The sequence below is a fragment of the Eptesicus fuscus genome, chromosome 13, assembly GCF_027574615.1.
Source record: "Eptesicus fuscus isolate TK198812 chromosome 13, DD_ASM_mEF_20220401, whole genome shotgun sequence".
Classification (NCBI taxonomy): domain Eukaryota; kingdom Metazoa; phylum Chordata; class Mammalia; order Chiroptera; family Vespertilionidae; genus Eptesicus; species Eptesicus fuscus.
Window position 1 is genome coordinate 79,004,056 of NC_072485.1, and position 27,037 is coordinate 79,031,092.

A 27,037-nucleotide genomic window follows, 5' to 3' on the forward strand; every position below is an offset into this window, starting at 1 on the left:
AGACTTGGCTGATCTCAACAACCCTCAGGGGAGAAACAAACCAACAAACAAAATAGTACAGATAGAGGCAATAAGTGCTTTTGAAATTAGGGAGACATCCAGGATCAGAGAGGACGGGCCACTGTCTAGAACAGTGGTTCTCAACCTTTTTAATGCCGCGACCCTTTAATATAGTTCCTCATGTTGTGGACCCCCAACCATAAAATTATTTTCGTTGCTACTTCATAACTGTAATTTTGCTACTGTTATGAATCGTAATGTAAATATCTGTGTTTTCCGATGGTTTTAGGCTCTACAGCAGCGGTTCTCAACCTGTGGGTCGCGACCCACAGGTTGAGAACTGCTAGCAGGGTCACCTAAGACAATCGGAAAACACAGATATTTACATTACGATTCATAACAGTAGCAAAATTACAGTTATGAAGTGGCAACGAAAATAATTTTATGGTTGGGGTCACCACAACTTGAGGAACTGTATTAAAGGGTCGCGGCATTAAAAAGGTTGAGAACCACTGGTCTAGAAGGAAGATGGAGTTAGCTGAGGCAGCTCGGCAATGCCTCCAGGGTCAGCAGTGGGTGTGACCCCAGAAGTCAGACACCCGAAGTCTCCTTCCTCAGCAGGGACCCTGAGCCCCTGGGAGGTCCTGGGAGGGAAAGCTCTGACTCTGAATGCCAAGCAGCTCGGCACAGTTAGGGGGATGGAGTAAAGGGTCTTTGTAAAACCTTGGGTTCTCTCTTCCTGGCTTCTTCATCCTGGGTTTAAGAGGATGAGGCAGGTCAAGTGTGGCAGGCATCCAGGATGGGAGACAGGGAGGGCAGGAGAATGACATTTTCCCTCTGGGACCAGTAGGGACATCAGAACACCACGCCTGCCACTGCCTGACCTTGGCAGTGGACTCTCGGTCTGACAAGGCCAGGAGGTACTGTCACCACTTGGGAGTCAGGGTGGGAGGATGTCAGAGGAAGGCCAAAAGGCAGGAGAGGAGCCATGCCCTTACTAGCGCTGGATACGGGTGAGCAGGGCAGACAGCACAGCCTGGACCTCCACGGTGGAGCAGGTGCACACGACAGGCTTCCGCTGGTCCTGGAGCAGCTCCGCCACATACTGGGGTGGAGGAAAGGGGCAGAGACACTGGTAAGGCCACAGGGCAGAGACTCTGCTTCCCCACGGGCGCCAAGCTGCAGGGTCCTGTCCTCTGTCCTTCAGACCACGGAGCAAGAGGGATTTGGGCATTGGAGTCTAACTGGGTGGGCAGTGGTGAGTGGGAGCAGGCAGGGTTGGGGGGGTGCCGCTTTGCCCCTTCTGAACCACCTTCACGGACTATGGCCGACCACTGGATTTTACAACACTTTGCACTCCTCAAGGTACCTTCCTTCGAGATGCTCTCTGACACACACAACCCCCCTGGAAGAAGGTAGGACAGGTGATATTGTTGCCTTTTTACAGATGAGGAAGCTGAGGTACCGAAAGTTAGTACTTAAGGTCCCGTAGGCTGGAAAAGGACAGAAATAGGACTAGAACCCAGAGCCTGGGCTTGATTCAGGGTAGGAGGGGCCTGAGGTATGGGGGCTATTTTTCTATTCTTCCAAGCCCTGCCTCTCAAATACGCCCCTGGGTGTCTCTTGCTCTCCAGAACCTTCCCTCCCCAGCCCTGTGGTCTACAGTGCTGTACCTGGCCCTGCCAATCAGTGGTGTTCACAAGGATGACGTTTTCTGGGAGGGCTGCGTCTGACACCAGGATCTGGTTCAGTTGGTCATATACCACCTTTCTTGGAATCTGCAGGGACAAAAGTGTCTGTGAGGCAGTCCCCAGGGAGCTTGAGAGTGGCGCTGGGTGGGCTAGTGAGAATTCGCGGAGCAGGGTATTTGGAGACACTAGGACTTTAGGGAGGAGACACAGTATCACACTGGCCAGACCAAAATGGAAAGGAGGACCAAGAATAAGCAGAGTCCTCAGAGAACACTCGCATCCACAGGCACAGACCACAGCAGCCTCCTGACCGGGAGGGCAGACTGCGAGAGACGCAGCAGGCATCCCACAACGGGAGTGGGGCAGGCAGAGCAGGACAGGCAGTGGAAGGACCAGGAGAGGAGGGGGGATGGGGAGCAGGTGCGCAACAGGAGCGAAATGAGGGCACCGGGGAGAGAATTAATGAGTGGCAATGAGCGCTGCGCGGGAGCCCTGCTGCCGCAGGAACGCGGCATCTCAGGACCAGTGATTAACCAGAAGGACAACACGACGCCCCAGGCGCTGGGCTATTCTGGTCTCTGGCTCACCTCCAGCTGGGTAAAACGTCAAACACAGGAAGCCTCACTGACATAACTTTCAATATTTATAGGTAAATAAGCAGGCTTGCTGTTAACTCCAGAACAGGAGCTGCGTGAGGTGTCAGTTTAGAGAAAGTCCTTCCCAACCCCTGGTCCCACTGGCCTTCCAAAGGGAAACATGGTCCCAAGGCCCAGCTCCTATGTGCTTCCCAGTTTCGCTTCGGCCTTTCAATCAAAATGCTTTACTGCCGTTGATTTGGCCGCTTGAAATCAGAGTAAGGGCCCACACAGGACTACAGGCATCGGAGTTCAGGTTGGTGATGTCCAGTGAGATTCTGATGGCTGCCATCTTCTAGAACCTGAGTCACTGCACAAACTAACGTCTGATGGAGGCAGAGGAGGCCAAACAAACCAGAAGGGGTGGGACTGCCACCTGGGGCTGAAGGCAGCTGGGTCAATGCTGGCATTTCTTGCCCCATCCCCTGCTCCCTGCAAACAGCCTGGAGGCCAATTCCACACTAGTAGCAATAACAAGTGTGCTAGACTTCTCTATTTAGGTCTGTTTTCAAGACTTTTATTTAGAACATTTCAAAGTAGTCCTTTCCTCTCAGCTAACTGCCCAGGAAGACGACAAAACAAGCCATGGTCCAGGGGTGCTCGGGGGTACCTGCGTGCTGTGGCCCAGGTCAGGGGACCGCTCGCTGTCGGAGCTGTTGGTCCTCTCACTCAGGGGCTTGGAGAGCTGCCGCTCCTTCAGGGGTGTGCTCCTCTTCTGCCGGGGAGTGTGCCCCCCTTCCACTTTGCTGCCAGACATGTGACAAGGAGGAGGTGAGACAGCCCCTCTGACCCCAAGCCATTGCCAGCCCACTCTTCCCTGGGCCACAAGCCTCTGCTAAGTGTGGTCACAGCCTCATACCATCTGTTTGGCCTCCTTTATTCTGCACCCTCCGGCCCCCCGTTTTCAGAGTTTCTTCCCCTCATGAGTACCTGGGCGAGGCAGAGCCTTGGAGATCTGTTTTGCTGGACTTCATGGGAGTTTTGACTTTTTCTGGCACAATCAGACTTGTACTCCCATCTCCAAACATGTCCTGGTCAGTGATCTCCTGCCATGGAGGAAAGGAAGCAGCGAGGCTTACTGCTCACTAGGAGCCTCTGGGAGTCCTGCCAGGGCCCATCACCACCATGAGGAGAGTCAGTCATTCCCTCTTTTTCTAATGCCCCCACCTCACCCGGTGAGAACACTGTGGCTGTAGGACTGAGTGCACCCACTGTGCTGGACAGCCTTGCTATTCAGTCTGTCCCCTATAGTTACGAACTATTTGTCAACACACAAACCTGAACTGAGGTTCTAGCTTCTCTAGGTGGGAAGGAGAGAGTTTTAATCAGGAAGTAACATTATTACATTTCATTTTTAAAAGACCACTGTGCAGTAAGGGCCAAAGTGGACAAGAGTGAAAGCCAGGTTATTCAGATTACTGGTGAATACAAAGCGCATGTTGTATAGTAAGTTTTAAGTTAATCTTGAATCAAGCCTAATGTTTCACACACCAGGATCTTGAATGCAGTTTTATTTATAAAAGGAAGCATAGCCTAAAACAATTCTTTCTTGGCCTCCACTAAACTACCAGGTCTCACTGTGAGGCTGATGCATAGCACTCCCCCAGATGGATTCGGTCAAGTTCTCTGCTCCCTCCCACCAGGTCCAGCCTCCAGCCCCCCTGGATGAACTGCAGCTTATCCTTCGAGGCCCAGCTCAGATGTCCTCCCCCAGGCGGAGTCACTCTGTCCTTCAGCCTCTACATGGGGTATGCATGGGTTGGCTTTCCTCCGCAGGGTTGCATTTTGAAGGCAGAGGCGTGTTCTCATATTTGCATCTTCAGTGCTAAGCACAGATGCTCAGTATATGTGTGTGGAATTCAATGTTTAAATAAATCGTGTACCCCAGCCAGTTCATTCCATTTCATTAGGGCTTGGTCTGCACTCCTGCGCAGCTCTAGCATCTCTCAGAGCAAGGAGTTGACCAGAATTCCTTGGAGATTTAATGTTGTGGCTGCCTGGCCATACATAGTAAGAGCAACATGGGAGGAAGAGATTTTTTTTTAAGGGGAAGATACTGGTCATCATCTCTCAGAAATAAGTGAGGGTGACAGATAGTGAGAAATTATCTAAATTAGCATTTGCTCAGCTATAATTGGTGAAATAACCTGGTCTCCTGGTTACATTCCATGGGTAAGGATTTCAGGAGGAAGAGAACACAGGATATTCACAAGTCCACAAATTTAAGTAAAATTCCCATGGTGTTCCTAACGGTCTTTTTGCCTTTGTTTCTAAAGATACAAAAACTATTTTAAACAGCTGAAATGGGAGGCTGAACCATACATACCAGGGTGTCTGTTTCAGTCAAGCTGTCATCTTGATTTTTAATCCAAGCAGATTTGACTTTTTCTAGAGCAGCCAATTCCATCTGTAAAAATTATACTAATTAGTCATCACCAATCCAAATGATCACCACCAACTTGTTTTCTAGGTACCTTAGAAACTTAAATATTTCACTTAATCTAAAGATCTAATGCACCCTTTGGGATTTTCATCTTATAACCATCTTAATAAAGAGGTTATTTTGGTGAAAACTAAGCCAGAGGTCAGTCATTTTTATAATCACTAAATCATCAACACAGTGAGACATGGAACCCATAGTTTCTGACTCTCACGAGATGTCATTAGGGAAGAGAAGCTCCAAGTTTAGAGGGCTTTGCTGTGGGGTCCATACAGTCTTGCCCTGGACTCAGTAAAGCCCCTCACCCAGGAGGAACACATGGGGCCCCTTCTGCTTGTCAGAAGTTGCTGAGAAGAAAGGAGGATCTTATAGTTCAGGTCCTTGATTTTGAGACTGAAGACATCCATAGTAGCCACATGCTTTTTGCTTGGTGTTAAACATCTAGAAAACCCTCAAACAGACTATACCAAACAAAGACAACCAATGGCAAGCCTTTTAGGTGTGCACTAATTATCCCTTTGTTCCCAACTCTTAGCATTTCTCATAAATATTAACAACTTATTTTGCCAATACAGATAAACAGCCAGGATTTTCACATTTGCTAATATTGCTTCTGGTTGTGCATGTACCAATGTCAACGTCATGAGCAGTTAAGAGTTATGGGATTTAGACACAGAAAAGGTATTTTAAAAAAAAAACTGTTACAAGAGTTATTTGAGGCAAACTGACGACAGTGCTGGGAGCAAGATCTTAAATACTCCAGAAAAAAAGTATTGGCCTCAGTGAATCTCTGGTTCTTGTGGGGAACCAGGAAGTCAGAAAAGATCCAGGATAGCCTACTTCTTCCTAATCACTTGAAGTCCTTCCTCTGAGTATTGATAAATATCAGATTAATAGGCTCAAGGGGTCACTTGGCAAACTAATGAACAAGGATCACAAAAGTAGGCCCCTGTGCCCTGGCTGGAAGGCTCAGTTGGTTGGAGCATCGTCCTGTACACCAAAAAGGTTGTGGGTTCGACCCTTAGTCAGGGCACATACCTACGTTGTGGGTTTGATCCCCAGTCGGGGTGGGTATGGGAGGAAACCTATTGATGTCTCTCACATCAATGTTTCTCTCTTTCCCTTCCTATCTTAAAAAAAATCAATAAAAACATCCTCAGGTGAGAATTAAAAAATAAGAAGAAGGCACCTGAGTCATACTCTGAACCAGGTTTCTCCATCTGGGCACTGCTCACATTTGGGGCAGATCTTCCCTGAGGCTGGGCTGTCCTGTGTGCTGCAGGCTGTTTAGCAGCACCCTCGGCCCCTGCCCCCTAGATCCCAGTAACAGCCCCTTATCCCCACCCTGCCTCCTGCTGTGACAACTAAAAATGGCTGCAGTCATTGCCAAATGTCCCCTGGGAGATAACTAGTCATCCCTGGTTGAGAACCACAGAACTAAGCCAGCTCCAAGACTAACCCAACATACTTTAAACAGACCCTGTGACCTCAGATTTTGAGAAGGTTTGGTTCAGAGCCATACACAATCAGCTGCCTCCAGATTGCACAGCTACGTCATTTACACACTATGTAATAACCAATGTTAACAGAGTAGAATCATGGCAAAGTCCTGGTCAGACTTAAGACTAAAGAGGATTTCACTCAATTTTGGGTCTCAGTGTGACAAATGATGGGTGATAACACCATTTTGCTGGAAGGGTTTTTCTTGTGTTTAATATATTTAAAAAAAATTGATTTCAGAGAGGAAGGGAGAGGGAGAGATAGAAACATCAATGATGAGAGAGAATCATTGGTCAGCTGCCTGCTGCACGTCCCCACCAGGGATCGAGCACACAACCCAGGAATGTGCCCTTGACCGGAATCAAACCCAGGACCCTTCAATCCGCAGGCTGACGCTCTATCCATTGAGCCAAACCAGCTAGGGCTGCTGGAAGGTTTTAAAGTAGCATGCCCTGCAGCCACAGCATGTTTCCACAGCAAAGCTGGCACACCGACAACATCTTTAACTTGGTTTGGGGTTGGAGGGCACCTGTCAGCTATTTACTGACTCTCCTGGATGTCCCTGGCAACCCACTAGGAGCAAACTCCAACTCTGAGTTTCTGTTCCTGCTCCTATAGATACTAAGGGCTTTTCTCTCTGCGGGAGCCTGGGACACTGGCAGTGCAGTAGCCGTATCTATCTAACTGTGTGGCACTGGAGGCAGATGCTAGTACTCTGAAGCACTGCCCGGGGGGCGATGCTGGCTGCTGCAGAGGGTGCACAGGCTCGTGTGTGTGGGTGGGAGGTGTGTGGGGGATGTTTTCGGCTATCACTGTGATGAAGCATTAGTCTCTACCACCACTATGTACAGTGCATGGAAGCAGCAGTCTTTAGCAGCAGGCAGTCCTGACGAAAGCGCTGCATCTCCTGACTGCCCCAGCGGCAGCACTGGCAGGGCCTATTGTTACCAGCTTGCACAGCAAATAATGTCGCTGCTGTGTGCTCAAGTCTTGGGAAAACTCAACAACTGTAATAATTTGTATTAGCAGAAATTCCTTCTGCTTCTGGTGATAAACGAAATCCTCTAAAATTTGGGGAACAAAAAGAAAGATTAAGAAAAATAAATAAATAGCAATGATAGATATCAGGGAGCAAGGCCAAAGGGGCAGCACGGGCAGGCCTGCCTACGGAGCACAAGCTCAGGATTTCTTCCTAATACATTTACAATTCCAAAGTTCCACACCACATCAAACCATATGGGCTCTTCAGAATAGAAATATCACAGAGAATCAGCAAAGCGAGTTTGAAATCTAGCCAAGAAAACCAGAATTTGAAGGACTCATTAAAAAGACATCTAGCTTCGATTAACCGCAGTATATCAATTCGTCCATCAACCAGAGACCATGCTAGAGGTTTTACCTGCATCTTCTCACTGTATCTTCACACTGCCTTGTAAGGCATGCGCTTTACAGAGCTACACCAATGAGGAACGAAGGTGTGGCAACTGCCCGAGTACAGTTAGTGGACGAACTGGTGAAGTCAAGATTCAAACTCAGTCTGCCTCCAGAGCACATGCTTTCAGCCCAGCCCTGCCCTGCCCCAAATAAACGTTCTGCCTAAACAGGGACCTTAGGCCATTATATTGTAAAGACTCATACTCAACTGCCTTTACAGCAACCTAGGCTCCTATGCCAGCACCTTTTCCTTATGAATAAGGCACCCGCGGCTCAGAGGACTAAGGAGATTTTTCTAAATGTTGTAAGCCATATAACAAGACTAAAGTAAAGCCTACACATACATTCCAACAATCCAGAAACACCATCATTAGTAGAAAAGAGTTTTCTTAATACCAACAGTCCTTAGCATTTACTGAGCGGTCCCCCTGCTAGTGCTCTAGGGCACTGCCTCAGTTAATCATTTAACTGCATTTTGTTACAGCAGAGTCCCGTTCTGCATTCCTAGGACACTGAAAGGTCTTCCCTCCGCAGGTCCCAGGTTTCTCTCTAGAAGAGTCATCCCTATATTTATTTTTAAGACGGAATCTGGCTCTAGTGGCCAAGGATCTGTCCACGTGGACAGTGCCGATTCAGCAGGGCCATCCGGCAGCCCCGGGAGAAAGAGCAGCCGCCTCCTAAACACAAACAGTACAGTGAGACTGCCTCAGCTCCGGATCACACGAGCCTGGGCTGGAAAGTTGCTGAGGGCACAGGGTCTGCAAGTGGCAGGCCCTAAGTTTCTCTGTGGCGGGATTCTCAGTGATTCCTGGTGCTGGCTGCTTTTCCATCCCTCCTTTCCTCACGAACGCCACCTGGTGTCACCATTGTAGGGCCTGCCTGCCTGCTGTGCCTTCACCAGGAAGAGGGATTAGGTGGAAGACAGCCCCACCTGGAGGCAGCAGGCAGTAAGGCAGCCCACCAGCTGCCCACTAGCTAGCTGCACACTTGGGACAGGTGGCAGTCCTTCCATAGACAGTGCTTTTCAGGGGATGGGGCACCTCACATGCTTCATATTATTTCCCCACAATTAATACCTATTTGCAGGAAGAATTTTGTATTCTTTCTCTGAAAGTGGCAAGAATAGCAAGACTTAAAAGATTCAATTTCTGCCGAAACCGGTTTGACTCAGGGGATAGAGCATCAGCCTGTGGACTGAAGGGTCCCAGGTTCGAATCCGGTCAAGGGCGCGTACCTTGGTTGCGGGCACATCCCCAGTAGGAGGTGTGCAGGAGGCAGCTGATCGATGTTTCTAACTTTCTATCCCTCTCCCTTCCTCTCTGTAAAAAAATCAATAAAATATATTAAAAATAAAATAAAATAAAAAATACAAGATTCAATTTCTTTGACCTAAGACAAGACATTGGGCTAAAATCATGCACGTCATCTTCTTGCCTTTAGTTGTGAACGAGGGGAAGAACAGCTTCCCAGGGCCTGAGATAGATACAGCATCAGCCTGGGTCCCTGCCTCTGATCCTCCACTGGGAGAACCTTCCCAAGCAGGAACAGAGCACGGTCCAGGGTGATGCTGGGCTCCTGGGGTGCTACAGCCGTCAGCACCTTTCTCCTCGTCATCAGGCAAAACGGGAACCTGCCCACTAAATTTTAAATGATTTGAGAGCACTGCCCCCTTTATAAACAAACCTACATATGTTCTGTGTCTCCTGAATAGACCTGTGGGCTTCCGGCCCACTTTGCACCTGTTCTTTCTCCAGCCTGGAATGCCTAATAGATTACCATTGGTCGGACACCATACTCCCAGCTACCGTGCGACAGACACTGAGGGAGAGGATTTGAGGCACTGTGTGCTCTGGGAGGGAAGGCTCCAACTGAGGGTGGGATCAGACCAAAAGGAACACCCAACCGGCTACAGCAATGCCCTCAGACAGCTAAGCTCCCAGCGAGGACTGAGATGACAACCGAGGTTGAAACAAGAAGAGATGCTCTTCTGAGGTCACAAAATGAGCCAAGAGCAGAGGGCCCAGAGTGTTAAGCCCCAACACTTCCCAGGTCCCTCTCCCCTTCCCCAGAGCCATTGGTCTTGCTCACAGGGCTGGTAGTGTCTTTGCCGAGGCTGCCCTTGCTGTTGAGGCTGCCAATCTCCGTCTGTGAGCTGGACTGCGACATCCCCTCAAAGAAGGGCCTGTGGTGAGGAAGCACAGCCAGGTCAGTGGCCACCAGGGCCCAGAACAGCTGCTCCTGGGGAGCTGGGTAGAGCTGGTGTTCAAGAAAGGTCAATGACCTGGCTTCAAGGACACCTGGTGAGGAAGGACACAGCAGAGGCTGGACAAGTAGGGACCTGAACTGAAGGACTTTTGTCAGAAGCAAACACAATGAACTTTATCCAGATAGCTGGAGGCTCAACAAGAATGAAGAATCGAGATTCCCTGGTAATGGGGGGAAGTGAGGGAGGGTCTAGGAAGGAGAGGTATGGGGAGACAATTTGCTAGAGGAGGTGGGGTCTCACTTAAGCTTGGGCTTTGGAGTGCTAAGGATGCTCTCTGTCTCCTCCATTTCAGGGCCACTGTCGCTGGGGTTGTACATCTCCAGACTATCATACAGTTCATCCAAGTCCTCCTCCACCTCGCGAATCTGCTCCCGGGATACGTGTTCCAGCCCAAAGCCCACCTGCAGGGAAAAAAGTCTTTAGGGTAATCCTGATTTACAATTATGGTGGACGTGCAACTCCTTCCTCCTGGACAGGTACCACTGGCCTCCCTAGAGAGTCCCTATTGAGGGACAGGCCATAGCTTCACCCTCCTCGGGGTGGTCTCTGTGAACCTGGTGTCAGGAAAAGTGGCAGTGCTAGCATCTCTCTCCCAAGGAACGGGCACAAGGAAACCCAGAAGCCATGAGCCAGTGACAACTGGCACCAGGCCGGCTCGAGCCCAGGGAGAGACTGCTGCTCTATCAATGGCCAATTCTTGGTTACTCAAGGTTTGAGCACTGAAGACACTCCGGCCTCACACAGCTATTGCTCACGATGTCCCCCTTGGAATGGGCGGGAAAGGGAACCTACAACAACAACTGGATTTACTGCTGATCCCCTGTACCAGAGGCTGGGTATTAAGCAATGGTTGGGTATAACCCTGCTGCCCCATCTCCAAATACTGAGAAGCCTTGGGTGCTACATGTGAAGTCTTTCTCTTTTCAAGTAGCTTAAAGCCCTTCCTTTAGCTACCTTCTCGCTTGGGGGTCCCGGAATCTTGACTGCCAGTGGCAATGAAGAGTGCACCCCAGGAACAAGGGTGCAACTCAGGGAAATTTACTCACCATCAACCTTGAGAGTAAGGGGTCATACCTCATCTGAAACTTTAAACCGCTTCAAGAGGGCCACAAACTTCTGTTTGATGTTAGGTTGCTGTAGGGACAAATGGCACAACAGTTCTTAACACCCACTTGTGATCAAGTCAACAGAGGGACCCAGAGCCCATTTTCTGAGAAACTGTGGGAGGACACAAAGGTGGGAAGAGACAGCTTCTACCCCCTGGCACTTCAAATCTATGACTAATTCCAGGGCACAGCACTGGTCCCCAGTGCTGTGGGCACAGGTGCAAGGAGGAGGTCTCAGGGTCCCCAGGGCCCTGCACCACGCTGGTAACATCACACGTGCACCTGCACTCATTACTTTCTCTTGTCCTTCAGATCCACGGTGCCTCAAACTCACAGGCATCTCAAATGCAGCATTTCCCAAACAGGAACTCACTGTCTTCTTATATTCCCTTCCCTGGCTACTGAGTCACCATTCACCCAATTGCCCGACTCTGAACATGGAGTCTCTCCCCTCTCCTTTCTGCCCTGTGTTCCTTCACTGCTACCCTCTCTCCATCTGTAACATCACTGCTTTCCTCTAGGCCTTTGTCCTCGCCTCCCTGGGATCACTGCATCAGCCTTCAGCAGGCACCTGCCCATGTCCAGCCACTTTCCAGTCTGTCCCCTCTAAAATCCAGTGACCATTCCAAATGTAGATCTAATCATGTTACTCTCCGACCTGGAGGTCTTAGTGGGTCCGTACTGCCCAGGTGACAGAGATTAAGTGTCAAACCAATGTCTGCCCAGAGGGCTAGTTCTGTCTCTAGCCTCATGTCACCCTTCAACCCCTCAACCCCATATTCAAGTGGAAACTAACCGCTTACAGTTCTGTGAAGAGCAGAACTCTACTGGTATCTTCTGCCTTGACTAAACCTTGCCCCCAAATCCACTTGGCAAAGTTCTATTTATCCTGAGAAACCCACATCTCAGCATCTCCTCCCTGAAGCCCTCCTGGCACTCCTGCTCAGTTGGTCACGTTTGCCTTTGGCACCTCTATCCCTTACACAAAGCTCTCTCCTCTGGCACCCATCCCACTGAGCTGTTTAGATGTGTTTGTGTCACTAGACACTGTGAGCTCCTTGATGGCATGGACTGGCCCTCCTTATCTCTCTGTCTTCAACTCTGGGCACAATGCCTACCTTGTGGTCATAAGTACTTCCTGCCTGAATGACAGTCTCACTATTTGGGGATGGAAAAGACCAACTTGCAAGTAAGACTGCGCTACGCCTTCAAGAAAGGGCAGGGCTTCCAAAGGAGAAAAGGTCATTCACAGCAGAGAAAAAACTTGGGATCACAGTGACAGAAGTATAAGAAGAGCACGTCGATCCGCGTCTAGAACAAAATGTTCTTGGAAGGGAGAGAATAAAGCATGTGCACAAAAGGAGACAGAGACTAAAGAACAATTACCACGCCTCTGGAAATCTGACTGAAAAGTGCCTGCAGCTAATAACAAAAGCCTGTGGGGGAGTGGGGAGTGTTAAGAGGAGCACTGAACTCTGGCCCTGTATCGGGGAAGCTATGGCGACCACAGGAAGAGGTAGTTTCTTAAGCTTCAGGGGGCACCCTGTGGGAAGAAAACAGGGCCTCTGTGGTTACAGAGAGGAAAAGGGAAAGCCTAGCAGAAGGAACTACATCAGAGAGCCATCCTCTAGCCTCACCCACTCTCAGAGGACAGTGGCTCTGGTGACGTGCCACCCCCCCCCCCCCCCCCGCCACCCCTCGCCTATTTTGGAGAGCCAAGCAAAGACCAGCCACCGAGGACTATGAAACAGTTTCACACTCTCTAGTCATTATTCCGCAGGGGAACCGAGGCCACAGTCTTGAGGACTCACATGGAAGTGGTACCTCAGGAGGACTGGAGATGACAGTCTCGTTCCACAGTGGAATGCCAGGCTCAGATACAATAATCCATCTGGAAGATCTGGCCCACATTTATGTCACTCCTGAAGGTGATGGGAATCTCTGCTCTTGGGATCCCAGACTACTAGCTCTGCACTAAAGAGAATCGGAAGCCTCTGGGGGAAAATGAAACTGTGAAATTCTCTTCTAAAAACTCCTAACACTTTTGCCTCTCCCATATTTTCGCACAGGAACTCCACCATCAAAGTTAATTTAGAAATTCAGATATTAAGTGTTTCAGGACTCTAATCTCACCAAAAATAGTGACTCCTGAGGAAATCTTATGCAGGAGATATATAATCCAAAGGCATCTGTCTGTAAGGTTATGGACCCATTAAGGCAGGAACTGTATCTAATGTAATTAAACCTTATCAAGTCCACAGTTCCAAGCGCTAGCTGATTATTTCTGGGTAAATCCAACACGTGACTAAAAACAGCGATCCTCCTGGAGAGGACTGGCTTTCGCCATGAAGTGGACAGTACGTCATGTGAACCATCCAGCCCCTGGGAGGGGAGGTGGGATGTCTGCGGTGTTCTGCTCCCGGAGGAAGATTACCTGTCCCAAAGTTTCAAACAACGGTTCTCAACCTCTTTTCTATCCTAAGACAACTGCTACAATCGTGATTCTTAATTAGGCGGTGGAGGAGGCAGTGCACAGGGTATATCAGAACCTGGAGGGGATGGTCATGTGCAGGCTTTAAAACCTTGAGTAGACCCTCCCATGCCCCCGCCATCAACTGAAAATCTCAGCTCAAACATTCCCCAGACCTTTGAGGCTCACCCGCGTGATGGCAGAGGTTGAGGTGAGTTTCCTCCGGGTCTTCTTTACTTTCCGTAGATCCTCATCTTCATAGAACAGGTCCTAGGTTGGGAGAGGATAGAATGCGGTTGGGAAACCCCGGGAGGTCTGGCATTGCTTCTCAGACACGGCCTGTGAGGGGCTGAGGAAAGTTACCTGCCCATGCAGTGGGTCATCACTGCCTTCCTGTTCTGAAGAGAAACTCTCTTCCTCTTCCTCAGAATAATTGTCAATATCAGGAGAACGATCTGGAAACAGACACCTCAGTAAGAAAACCTCGCAATGGGAAGGTCCGGCCCACGAGACTGGTGGAACCATGGCTCCCCGCGGGTGGAAATGTGGCAGGGGCGGAGGAAGGCCACAGCCATGGTCGGCCACGTTATATTTTCAGGGATCTCTAAACTTCTCCTTCCTAAGGACATTTCAGGCACTATCTCATTCAACTTCCCCACATGGAGACCAGGTGATGGGCTCCTTCTGGATCCACAGGGCTTCCAGACACTGCAAACATCTTACCAGACAGCTTGGATTTGATTCCTTCATGGTCAATGGGCTGGCTGGACAGGGAGTAGATCTTTATTTCTGCCACAGGCACGGAGACGTCCTTCACGTTGCTGTGCAGGCCCAGCACCAGGGCGCCTTCGTTAGGGTGCTGCATCACCTGAGGTCACAGCGGCAATGGAAACGCCTTACTGCGGAGGGGTCCGCAGAGGTGTCCGTTTCCATAAACCCAAGTGGATGTGCAAGCCAACGGGAATGGCATTCTGCTAATACATTTCCTTTCTCACTATCTTCCAATGCATGGCTACTCTTCTATTCCGGTCAAGGGCTTATTTTAAAACGGTCTCTGGAAGTGCCAACCACCGGTCAGACCATGTGCTTAAAGATAAAAATCAAGGCCTGAGATCGAACATGGCTGCCACGGATGACATTCTAGCTGAGGTCCTTCACAGAGAGACTAGTTCTCCAGGCTGGGTGGGGCAATGAGGAAAAGGACCTACAGTACAGGAGAAAACGAAAGGGCGTGACACAGCTGGGAATGCGGCGTCCAGATCCCTGCACTGCCCCCAGTCCCTCGTATTGATACCAAACCTGAAGAGGACAGAAAGATGGGTGGGACTATCCCACATGTTCTACTTATTATGGCCACATTTCCCCCTATTTAATGCACTAAAGTACAGAAATAAGTTTGAGAACTGATTTGTGGCCCCCCTCTGCTTCCCCTTTGCCAGAGCTGAGAGGATCTGCCTGGCATGGAGGGGAACTGCAAGCACACTGAGGATCATAGGAGCCTGTTTCTTACTGTTGGATTGGTAATCAGAAATATGAAAAGGCTAGAATAAGCCCTATGATGTTGGATGGGAATTGATTGGTATGTGGGCTTATGACCAGATAGGTACATATTGATGGGAAATAGATATGATGTGTATGGATACATACGTGCATGTACATATATTTCCTGGTTCTGTTTAGAAGCAGTGATACCCCAGCTGGGAAATGAGCACTCCCAGTACCCAGATCTTGGTTTCTAAATGCCATATTCCACTAAAGGAACCAGGGCTCTTCAGAGGATCAGTTCATTCCAAGGCTGGGTCAGGAAAAGTACAAGATGAGCCTAATACTTTATATCAGAAAGTAAAGAAGTACGTGAAGAATAAAAAAGGATAGCCCAGCCAGCGTGGTTCAGTGGTTGAGCATCGACCTAAGAACCAGGAGGTCACAGTTCGATTCCCAGTCGGGGCACATGACCGGGTTGCCGGCTCGATCCCCAGTGTGGGGCGTGCAGGAGGCAGCTGATTGATGATTCTCTCTCATCATTGATGTTTCTTTCTCTCTCTCCCTCTCCCTTCATCTCTGAAATCAATACAAATATATATTTATATTTTTAAAAAAGGATATAAGAGCTAGCCAGAGGGGCTCCTACTGGCCAAATTTGAAATATTTTGAGCATCAAAGTAAATAATGATAGTAGCAGATTAGACTTCACCATAAAGCAGGAATCCATAAGTCCATTACTGATTCAAATAAATGAATCAATCAATAAACGGGGAAGAGCCGAAACCGGTTTGGCTCAGTGGATAGAGCGTCGGCCTGCGGACTGAAAGGTCCCAGGTTTGATTCCGGTCAAGGGCATGTACCTTGGTTGCGGGCATATCCCCAGTAGGGGGTGTGCAAGAGGCAGCTGATCGATGTTTCTAACTCTCTATCCCTCTCTCTTCCTCTCTGTAAAAAATTAATAAAATATATTTTTTTAAAAATAAATAAACAGGGAAGAAAGGAAAGCTCCATCTTATAACATAAAGCCTACTAATAATATATAGAAGGAATGGTGGAATTAGAAATCCACTGTCTGCAACTATCAAAGCAGTAACTGATTCAGGCAAGAATCACAGATGCTCAAACTAGTTAGTGAAAAAGACTGTTCCGTAGTCTCAAAATATTTCCCTATAAAGTATTTTTTAAATTGGTAAATACAAAATATTTACTAGCTTTATATTGGAAATCTTGGCAGACACCATTTTAATCAAGCAATAAAAGTTAACATCACCAGTAATGGGACAAATCACTAGAAGAACACAGCATTACTTCTATGGGAATTCTGCCAAAAATACATAATCTGAACCTAATCTTCAGAAAACATCAGACAAATCCAAATGAGGAGCATTCCATAAAGTCACCAGCCTATACTCTTAAAAAATGTTAAGGGCATGAAAGACAAGACCTGTTGTAGGTTGAAGGAGACTAAAGAGACATGACAACCAAATGCAACACATAATCCTAGGTTAAATTCTGGGCCTAGAACAGTGGCCGGCAAACTGCGGCTCGCGAGCCACATGCGGCTCTTTGGCCCCTTGAGTGTGGCTCTTCCACAAAATACCACGGCCTGGGCGAGTCTATTTTGAAGAAGTGGCGTTAGAAGAAGTTTAAGTTTAAAAAATTTGGCTCTCAAAAGAAATTTCAATCATTGTACTGTTGATATTTGGCTCTGATGACTAATGAGTTTGCCGACCACTGGCCTAGAAGGATGTTACTGAAGCATGGCACAATCATCAGAATGGGGACTGTGAGTTGGATGGTAACCTTGTATCAGTGACACTGTCCTGATCTTCATGAAGGCATGGTGTTCACATAACTTAGGAAATTAACATAGAGCAATATTAATGTGCAACGGGACATCATGTCTGCAGCTTACTCTCAATGGTTCAGAAAAGAAAATACGCATAAATATATACATAGAGAAAAATAAGGCAAATGTAATATGTTAACACTGGAGAATCTGGGTAAAGGGTATATGAGAATTCCTTATATATTCTTACAACCTTTCTGTAAGTTTGAATTTTTAAAAAATATATTTTATTGATTTTTTACAGAGAGGAAGGGAGAGGGATAGAGTTAGAAACATCAATTAGAGAGAAAAATCGATCAGCTGCCTCCTGCACACCCCCTACTGGGGATGTGGCCACAACCAAGGTACATGCCCTTGACAGGAATCGAACCTGGGACCCTTGAGTCTGCAGGCCGACGCTCTCTCCACTGAGCCAAACCGGTCAGGGCATGAATTTTTTTTTAAGTTAAAGAAAAAACTTGATGCGTAGGAGGAAGTACTTGAAAAAAGAGGTATATCCTGCATTTTCAATATAAGAACTAACTTATCAAATGAAACACCCCGCCAGCAGGCTGGGAAAACCATTTATTGGGCTTTCATGGCTGGGCCTGGTGTGTCTCTCAGACAATGATTTAAAGGCTGACGTCTGGAAACTGTGTTCCTCTCACCTCTGCCATGTTGATGAGTCCCACGGCCAGGGTCTTATAGCCCAAGATAGTCCGGTTCTTGTAACGCTTTCTCCTTTGCAGCATGATCTGCAGTTTGTTGGCATCTCGCTTCAGGAAGTGAGGGTACTGCCAAGTACAAAACAGAGTCAAGCATGGTTAATGAGCAACTGGGTCCTTGGTGGGATCGTCCTGCTAGAGGGCACACAATCTTTCTGGGCTTCCCCATCTCCTGTCTGTTCACGGGGGAGTAAGGGCGTAAAGGAAGTGTCATTGAATTGCTGCTGGGGGTCTGATTCTGCTTGGTATCTAGCTTCCACTCTGCAGTCCAAAAGAACCAACTGAACAAAGAGAAGACCACCTGATGAAAAAAGGGGTCAATTCATCAAGAAGACTTACTCCCACACGTTTATATACCTAACAACAGAGCTTCAAAATGCATGACCATGCACAACCTGTGCCTGGCTTAGGGCCGTCACAGTTTGTACTTACAGTTCCTTCTGCCCCCGATCATCCTGTGACTGGCTCTTTCCTAAAATCCAGCTCTCAGCTCAAATACTTCCTTTTCCTCCTCAGTGAGGCCTTCCCAAAGGCCTCCCACCACCCAATCCTATATCCCACTAGAGGCCCGGTGCACGAAATTCGTGCATGGTGTGTGTGTGTGTGTCCCTCAGCCCAGCCTGCACCCTCTCCAATCTGGGACCCCCTCGAGGGATGTCCGACTGCTCAGTAGGATCGGGCCTAAACAGGCAGTCAGACATCCCTTTCACAATCCAGAACTGCTGGGTCCCAACTGCTTGCCTGCCTGCCTTCCTGATTGCCCCTAACTACTTCTGCCTGCCAGTCTGATTGATGCCTAACTGCTCTCCTGCCAGCCTGATTGCCCCTAACTGCCCTCCCCTGCAGGCTTGGTCACCCTTAACTGCCCTCCCCTGCAGGCCTGGTCCCCCTTCAACTGCCCTCCCCTGCAGGCCTGGTCCCCCGCAACTGCTCTCCCCTGCAGACCCAGTCGCCCCCAACTTCCCTCCTCTGCTGCCTGGTCACCCCTAACTGCCCTCCCTTGCAGGCCTGGTCTCTCCCAACTGCCCTCCTCTGCTGGCCATCTTGTGTCCACATGGGGCAGCCAACTTTGTGTTGGAGTGACGGTCAATTTGCATATTACTCTTTTATTAGATAGGATTACCCAGTTTCCGCTCCTTCACTGTCCTCTCCACATCGGAAATTATCTTGTTTTCTGATGACTTTATATTGCCTGTCTTTTTCACCACTGAGTCTCCACTGTCTACAGCAATGCCTGGCACAGAGCACATGTTCAGAAAACTGCCTCTTTCCTTGCCATGTGCTCAGGTGTTTTCTCCATGCCTTCAATTTGGCCTACTGGGATTGTGATGAAAGACAGACATAAAGAGGAGAAGAGAATGGATGGAGATTACAAAATGCGGGCAAAATGGTTGTGTGCTGTGAATCACTAAGAGGTGATGGGGCAGAGCGCGGTAGGACAGGTGAGCTAACAGCCTCATCTAAGGAAAGGAAAGAGAAGAATGAGACACGGTATATTTTTCAGCAGCCCATCCGGGTCTTGGCATCCTTATCATGGCTGGCTAAGTGAGTACTTTGGCCCTCCAGGCTGCCATGGGAGCTCTAGGTGACTTTAATCCATTCTTGCTCTGGCTAATTCACTGGGTGACTTTCATTCATGGGGCTCTGTCTTGCTCTTGGATAAAACAGTTTCCAGATTGGAGGGCTGTCTAGGGATGTGACTGGACATGGCATATTAGTGAGCAGGTTCTTACCTGAAGGGAGAAGGTTAACTGGAGCTCTGTTTCCACCAGTCCGCTGGCTGGAAGGATGATCTCATTGGAGCGAAGAATCCTTTTTGAACCCTGAGACCAAGAAAAACGATGTCAAAGCCGTGTCACCAAAAACCGGACTGAAATACTATGTTTGCAAACAACTTTGACAAACTCTACACTCTTACCAGTCTTTGTTGTATTAGAATCAAGGCACCACCATAGGTATACTGGATGTTGTTACTGTACTGTATGTTTACAAAGGGTCTTCACGTGAAAATGGTTTGTTATTGCATTGAGTTTTCCCAATACTCTGGAGGAAGAGGCGAGCAGGTACCAGTCCCCCAGGGTGTGGAGTGACCTCCCCATGTTCACTTCAGCCTGCCTCTTCCTCTCTAATTGACACTTCAGCAGCACTGTCCTGTCTGTGTGGGTTTTTCTCTTCTCAGATGCTCTTTCAGGCTTCTGTACACAGCAAATCAACTTGTCTTTCAGGTCTCAGCCCAGCTATAACTTTTTTCCAGGAAACTTTCCTTTTAGCACCCCCACCCCCAAATTCAACTGTATTACACACTGCAGTGTTTTTAGCTCTAAAAAAATAAAGTTAGGCCAAACTATTCCTAACCTATAAAGAGTTATGCAGGAGGATCTGAGGAATGCCAGTAAATTTCTATAAATGATTTTTTTTAAAGTTGAGGTTTGATCTAAACACAGTGAAGTGCCCAGGTCTCCAGTGCACAGACCGATGAGTGGATACATGCACACACTGTGTACCCCACATCTGTATCAAGATGTAGAACTTCTATTGCTCTGGAAAAATCCCTCTGGACCTTCCCAATCTTGCACTCCTCCCAGAGGCAGATACTGCTCTGATTTCCTTCACAATAGATTAGCTTGGTCTGTTCTAAAATTTCACAGAAATGGAGCCATCAGTATACACTATTCTGCTAGGGCTTCTTCTGCACAACATAATGCATTTGAGGTCAATACAGGTTGTTGCGTGTACCATTCATTCCTTTTTATTGCTAAGTAGAATTCTGTTCTAGGGACATGTGTACCACACTTTGTTTACGCATTCTCCTGTTGCCGAACATTCACAATTGGGTTGTTTCTAGTTTGGGGCAATTACGGCTAAAGCTACTGTTCTTGTACAAGTCTGTGGGGACGTGTGTTTTCCTTTTTCTTGGGCAAACGCCTAAGAGAGGAATTGCTGGGTCTTAGGGAGATCCATGTTTAACTTTATGAGAAATCACCAGACTGAGTTCCATCCCAGCAGGCCCACAGCTTCATTAACACTCGGTCAAGTTGATTCATGAATTCTAATGGATGCACTCAGTGGAATATAATTGTGGTTGGAATGTGCATTTCCCTGACGAGTAACAATATTGACAACATTTTCATTAGTTTATTGGTCATTTGTAAATTTCCATTTATGAAGTACATATTTCATCAAATGTCTTTGCCCAGGTTGCTTATCTTATTAAGTTGTAAGCTTTTAAACTTATACATGACATTGTCAGATATATGTATTGTAAATATTCTGGCTATCCATTTTCTTAATAATAATTTGATGAAGTATTTAATTCTGATTTAGTCAACTTTATTTATTTTTTCCTCTTATGCTCAATGCATTCTGGGTCCCAGCTGAGAAATCTTTGCATACTCCAAGGTTGTGAAGTTATTCTGCTGTATCAGAGCAGATATTCTACTATATTTTCCTTTAGAAATTTAAAAATTTTATTATTTACTTTTAGGTATCTTATCCATTTCTACCTTTTAAAAATAAAATGCATTTTACAATATTTTGTAATTAGAATAGCGTTATACCAATTAAAATAATAAAGGAAACGGCTTTATCTGTTAGACAATGCTTTTTGTAGTAACCTCTATTACAAACAAGAATCCTGACAAAGTTTTCACCTGAGTTAATTTAGGCTTTTAAGAAACCTCTGTAAAATGAATCTCAGAAATGCTGAGTTTATGTTTATTTCTGCCAGGGGTAGAAGACATTGGCATGAGTCAGAGATATTTCTAGTGGTTAGAACTGGTGTGTGTGCGCCTGAAGACCCTGCTTCCTGGTAGCCCTCTCAGATGGTGGCTGCTCTTCTCCCACAATCCACATACCACTGGGCGTGGAGGTGGCGCAGGTGTCCTCTTGCTCCTCATCACCAGCTACAGAACATTCTCTCTTCCACCTCCCTAAAAACTCCCCCTTTGAGTTGATGTCATAAGACTATATTATCCTCTATTCTTTGCTGTTGCTGTCGCCTAGAACTGCCAGTCATTCCTGCTCATGTCTTGATTTTGGCTCCTCACTCACTGTTTCTCTCCCCAACACTACTCCAGTCATAACTTGATTTCAATATACATATGGTCTTTCCAACACCCTGACCTCTAAATCCCAAGTTCTTCTCTTCCAGTGATCTTGTCCTCACACTTGTTCTAGCCACTCACTCACTCACATAATCATATTATAAGCAACTTACCAGTAATCTCCGTTTTATGCATCCCACTCACTCTCTATGGGCACTTCCTATCTTTTCAGCTCATTCTCTCTAGTTTGTCAACAATGATAATCCTCCAAACTCACCAAACCTACAATCCATTGATCCTCCCTTCCTTTCACTCTCCCTCATGTCCCTGTTGTTCCTGCTTTCCTCCTTACCCAGCTTAAATGCCATCATCAGTCTTCCTAAGTATGTCCTTGCCATGCCCGTGACTCCTTTGCCTGCTATTGCTCTGAGTACTCATTTGGTAAATTACAACCGTGTTTAAATCCAACTGCACCGGCTGAACACGCATGGAGAGAATCCTATAATCAGGCTAACTGTTCTGACTTTAAATTTATGACCCCAAATCTTCAGGCTGCCAGGCAATCACACTGCATTCTCCAAGTCCTTCCATTTTCTAAGCCGATGATCTTGATTCCTACTTTGCTGAGAAAACTGAAAACTAGGAAAAGAGCTCCCACAGCTCCCGCCACACCCACCACTTCCTGACCACCTTTGTACTCACACCCTCCTCGCTGCTGGGACACAGAGGAACCCGTGCTCCTGCCTGTCAATCGCCCTCCTTGCGATCTCATCCCTTCTCACCTACTCAGACTGTTCTAGCCATTCTTCCCTCGCCTACATAATCAACTTTCTTCTCTATTCTGAATCATTTCCCTTAACGATAACATACCATTATTTTTTTTTAAGGCCTTTCTTGTCCCCACATGCCCTGCTAACTACCACCCCTACCTCACCGTCCTTTTATAGCAAACTCAAGAGTTGTCTATTTTTGCTCTCTTGAAGTCTTCTCCCATTTCCTCTTAAATGCATCCCAGTCAGCCTTCCTATACCACCATTCCACCAAAACTGCCAAGGACAACGTCTCGGCTAACCTCCACTTGGAGGAAGTGATGATCTGTTCTCACCTTCCTGAACCGCTCTGCAGCTTTGACAGAGCCACCACCCTCTCTGTCGGCAACACTTCCTTCATTTGGCTTCCAGAACACCACTTGCCTGGATTTCCTCTTTCCCTCTTGCTGCTCTTTCTTGATTTCAGGTCCTTCTTCTCCATGACTTTTTAATATTGGGGTGCCTGGAGCCTCAATCCTTAGACCTGTCCTCTTTTTTATATGCACTCCACTCCCAATCTAACTCAAGGTCTCAAACATGTCGATGACTCTCCAAATGATTCTCTCCCCCACACCTCTTCCCTGAACTCTAAACTCATACATTCAACTCTCTTTTTGATATCTCCTCATGGATGTTTAATAGGTATCTCAAACATAATATGATAACCTGAAATTTGGACTTTCCCTCCAAACCAGTTTCACCCACAGTCTTCCCCATCTCGCCTAGTGGCATTTTCACCCTACCAGTTGCTTAATCAAAAATTTTGCCATTATCTCTTCTGTTGCCAGAATCACGGTTGTAGCCTATTAACCGGTTCTCCTGGCTCCTCTTTCAGTCTACTCTCCACACAGCAGCCAGAGTGGTCTTATCACTTTTCTGTTCGAGCGAAACCCTCCAATTCACACAGAATGAAAGCCAGAGGCCTTGCAATAATCTGCACACATCCTCTTCCCATCCCTGTTCAATCTCATCTCCTACAGCTCTCACTCCTCTCCAGCCCCACTGGCCTCCCCCTCCTTCTTCTGGATTCTGCCAGACATGCCAAACACAAGCATCCCAGACACACTCCTGCCTTAGGGCCCTGTCTTGGCGATTCCCTCTGCTTGGAATGTTCTTCCTCCAGGTATCTGCATGGCTCCCTTCCTCACTTCTTTCAAAGACTTCTCAATGAGGCCTACCTTGACCAACACGTATAAACTATAATTTGTAACCCCCCACCCTCACCCCGCATGCTCCATCCCCTTTCTCTTATATTATTTACTTATTTCCCCAACAGGACATATCACCTTCCAATAGCAGCAGTCCTCATTATCTGAACTGTCACTATCCAAATATGTGCTATAAATAGCTGTAAACATTTCTATCCCAAATGCATTATCTGGATTGCAAACCTGTTAAAGTGAATTGCATATGCAGGTAACAGGACATAGAGTACAGTGCAGTCATAGCTCTGGCACTTTTAAAGCATGATCCATTTCTGCTTTCATCTTTCCCACCTTCTCCAAAGACTAAGACCTTCATGGGTCCCAATATTTGCTTCTTCCAGGTGCCTAGGATACCAACTTGAGTCCAATTTAAAAATTATCTTTAGTATCTTTATGTATCATTTAAAATCTATGTAATAGTATACCTTCATTTGCAGTATAGAAGCAAAACAATTTATATCTGATACTATAGGATCATTACTTACAGCACATAAAAATACCCATCAATGAGTATTAATATATTAAAAATTAAGTCACTGGTGTTTTATTTTTATTTAATTTTTAAAAAATTTTATTGATTTTTCGAGAGACAGACAAACATTAATTTGTTGTTCCACTTATTTATGCATTCATTGGTTGATTCTTTTTTAAAAAAATATATTTTATTGATTTTTTACAGAGAGGAAGGGAGAGGGATAGAGAGTCAGAAACATCGATGAGAGAGATACATCGATCAGCTGCCTCCTGCACACCCCCTACTGGGGATGTGCCCGCAACCAAGGTACATGCCCTTGACTGGAATCGAACCTGGGACCCTTCAGTCCGCAGGCCGACGCTCTATCCACTGTGCCAAACCGGTTTCGGCCATTGGTTGATTCTTGTATGAGCCCTGACTAGGGATTGAACCCACAATCGTGGCATAAGGGGATGATACTCTAACCAACTGAGTTACCTAGCCAGGGTATCACTGGTGTTTTAAATTCTTCTTTTTTTAAATAAAACTATTCTCTGTGGATTGTCACAAAGATATTTAAGAGTGCTGTAGTGATATTTCAGGAAATAGGCTGAGGTTTAAGATGTCTGAAAATGCATTTCTATTTTTCCCATTTAAATAATAGAAGATAGACTTCTACCATCCAAAATGTTTTTAAGAATAGATTAAATTTCAAGAAAAACCTGGATATCAGTTTTTTATTTATTATGTTGTCTCTTTCCTTCTACTACAATAATTTTGAACTCTTCAGTCACATTATCCTTTTAAACTCTTAAAAATTATTGATGCCCTATCTGGTTTGGGTCAATGGATAGTGTCAGCCTGCAGACCGAAGGGTCCCAGGTTCAATTCCAGCCAAGGGCACATGTCTGGGTTTTGGGCTCTATCCCCAGTAGGGGGCATGCAGGAGGCAACCAATCAATGATTCTCTCTCATCATTGATGTTTCTATCTCTCCCTCTCCCTTCCTCTCTAAAAGCAATAACATATATTTTAAAAAATTATTGAGGATCCAAAAAACCTTTGTTTATGCAGGTATTTCTATCCATATTTACCACATTAGGAATTAAAACTGAGATATTTAAAAATATATTCAACTCATTTAAAATGACTATAATAAGACTACCATATGTTTACATAAAAATATTTTTATGAAAAATAACTTTTCCAAAACAAAAACAATTTATAAGAAGATGGCATACATTTTAAAATAACAACTATATTGGGATATAATCCAAATACCACCCAATTCACCCATTTAAAGTATACAATTCAATGGCTTTTAGTATATTTAGAGTTGTGCACAACACAATCAATTTTAGAACATTTATCACCCCCACAAGAAACCTCATATTCTTTAGCTGTTGCTCTACCAACTTAATCACCCCCTTCCCTACCCCGAGGCAACCAGTCATTTACTATCTGACACTGGATTTGCCTGTTCTAGACATTTCACATAAATGGAACCATATAATATGTGGTCTTTTGTGACTGGCTTCTTTCATTTAGCAGAATGTTTTCAAGGTTCATCAATACTGCAGCACAGATATACTCTATTCTTTTTTATTACTGAATAATATTCCATTGTATGGATATACCACATTTTATTCATTCATCAGTTAATGAACTTGGGTTGTTTCCACTTTTTAATGCTTATGCTGCCATGGGCATCTGTATGCAGTGTGTGGAGATGTTTTCATTTTTCTTGGGTAATTAATATTTAGGAGTGGAATTGCTAGGTCATATAGCAACGATGTTTAACCTCTTCAGGAACTGCCAGGCTGTTTTCCAAAGCCTGGAAACTTTGCACCATTTTACATTCCCAACAGTATGTTTGAAGGAGATGGCAACTTTTACATTTCTGCAAATCCCTTTAGCCGGTTCTCATACCTGTTTCAATATTCAGTCTACTGAAAAAATTGTCTTGGTTAAAATATATGAAAATAATTCAGACTCACTGAGATATTGAGTTAGAAAAAAAGAGGGGCATTTTAACAGCCTTTTGGAACATTCTTCTTTGATACTACACCAAAACTCTACAAGGGGTAGTGTTTTGAAGGTTATTGAGTAGAATTCAAAACCATATCAATAAGGTTTTTTATACTGTTTTATATATTAAAATCCAATCAATTAATTGAAAGTAGAAAAACTGGGAAATCCAAATACAGTCTGTAATTTTTTTCTTCTTTTTTTTTTCCAGTCTGTAATTTTTGTTAACAGTGTTGTAACTAGTGATGATTTCTTTTTTTAAAAAATTCTTTTTAAAAAATATATATTTTTATTGATTTCAGAGAGGAAGGGAGAGAGGGAGAGAAACATTAATGATGAGAGAGAATCATTGATCGGCTGCCTCCTGCATGTCCCCTTTTGGGGGTCAAGCCCGTAACCTCGGCATGTGCCCTTGACCGGAATCGAACCCAGGACCCTTCAGTCAGCAGGCCGACACTCTATCCACTGAGCCAAACCAGCTGGGGCATACCAGTGATAATTCCTTAGTTTTGATAAATGCACTATGGTTAAGAAAGACGCTAACATTGGGAGAAGCGGGTTGAGGGGTGTACAGGAACTCTATGTCCTATTCCAGCATCTCTTCTGTAAATTTAAAATTATTCCAAATAAAAAGTTAAAAATAAAATCCAATCCATTGGTCTATTTTGGTCTTTGAATGAATCTTTCACCCAACATAACTCTGTGGCCTCATGCATCCGTCATTTGGAAAATAATGGTTCACTGAATTATGTAAATCTTTCAAAAGTTACACATTTCATTATACAATATTTTTAAAAATCACAATTGTTACTATCACCACCGATATCTTCAGAAAAGTCTATAAGCATTGGGAAGCTGTTAAGCCTACAGTGACAGAGACAGGTTTTTAAAAATTCTGATTTTCACGTGAAAGTTCAAA

At 46.0% G+C, this 27,037-nt stretch overlaps 1 protein-coding gene across 2 annotated transcripts in view; it reads right to left on the reverse strand.

Moving 5' to 3' along the window:
- Positions 1-27,037, reverse strand: part of PACS1 (phosphofurin acidic cluster sorting protein 1) — a 99,341-nt gene that overhangs the window by 9,990 nt on the left and 62,314 nt on the right. For both annotated transcript variants that reach the window (XM_008146928.3, XM_054724653.1), the window contains exons 3-15: positions 19,314-19,403; positions 17,524-17,649; positions 14,266-14,410; positions 13,906-13,997; positions 13,732-13,812; positions 11,041-11,100; positions 10,207-10,367; positions 9,789-9,882; positions 4,653-4,733; positions 3,257-3,372; positions 2,937-3,072; positions 1,674-1,778; positions 999-1,105 (exon numbers count right to left, since the gene is read on the reverse strand). In XM_008146928.3, coding sequence (XP_008145150.1) covers positions 999-1,105; positions 1,674-1,778; positions 2,937-3,072; positions 3,257-3,372; positions 4,653-4,733; positions 9,789-9,882; positions 10,207-10,367; positions 11,041-11,100; positions 13,732-13,812; positions 13,906-13,997; positions 14,266-14,410; positions 17,524-17,649; positions 19,314-19,403 — 1,394 coding nt within the window. The remainder of the gene's footprint in view (positions 1-998; positions 1,106-1,673; positions 1,779-2,936; positions 3,073-3,256; positions 3,373-4,652; positions 4,734-9,788; positions 9,883-10,206; positions 10,368-11,040; positions 11,101-13,731; positions 13,813-13,905; positions 13,998-14,265; positions 14,411-17,523; positions 17,650-19,313; positions 19,404-27,037) is intronic.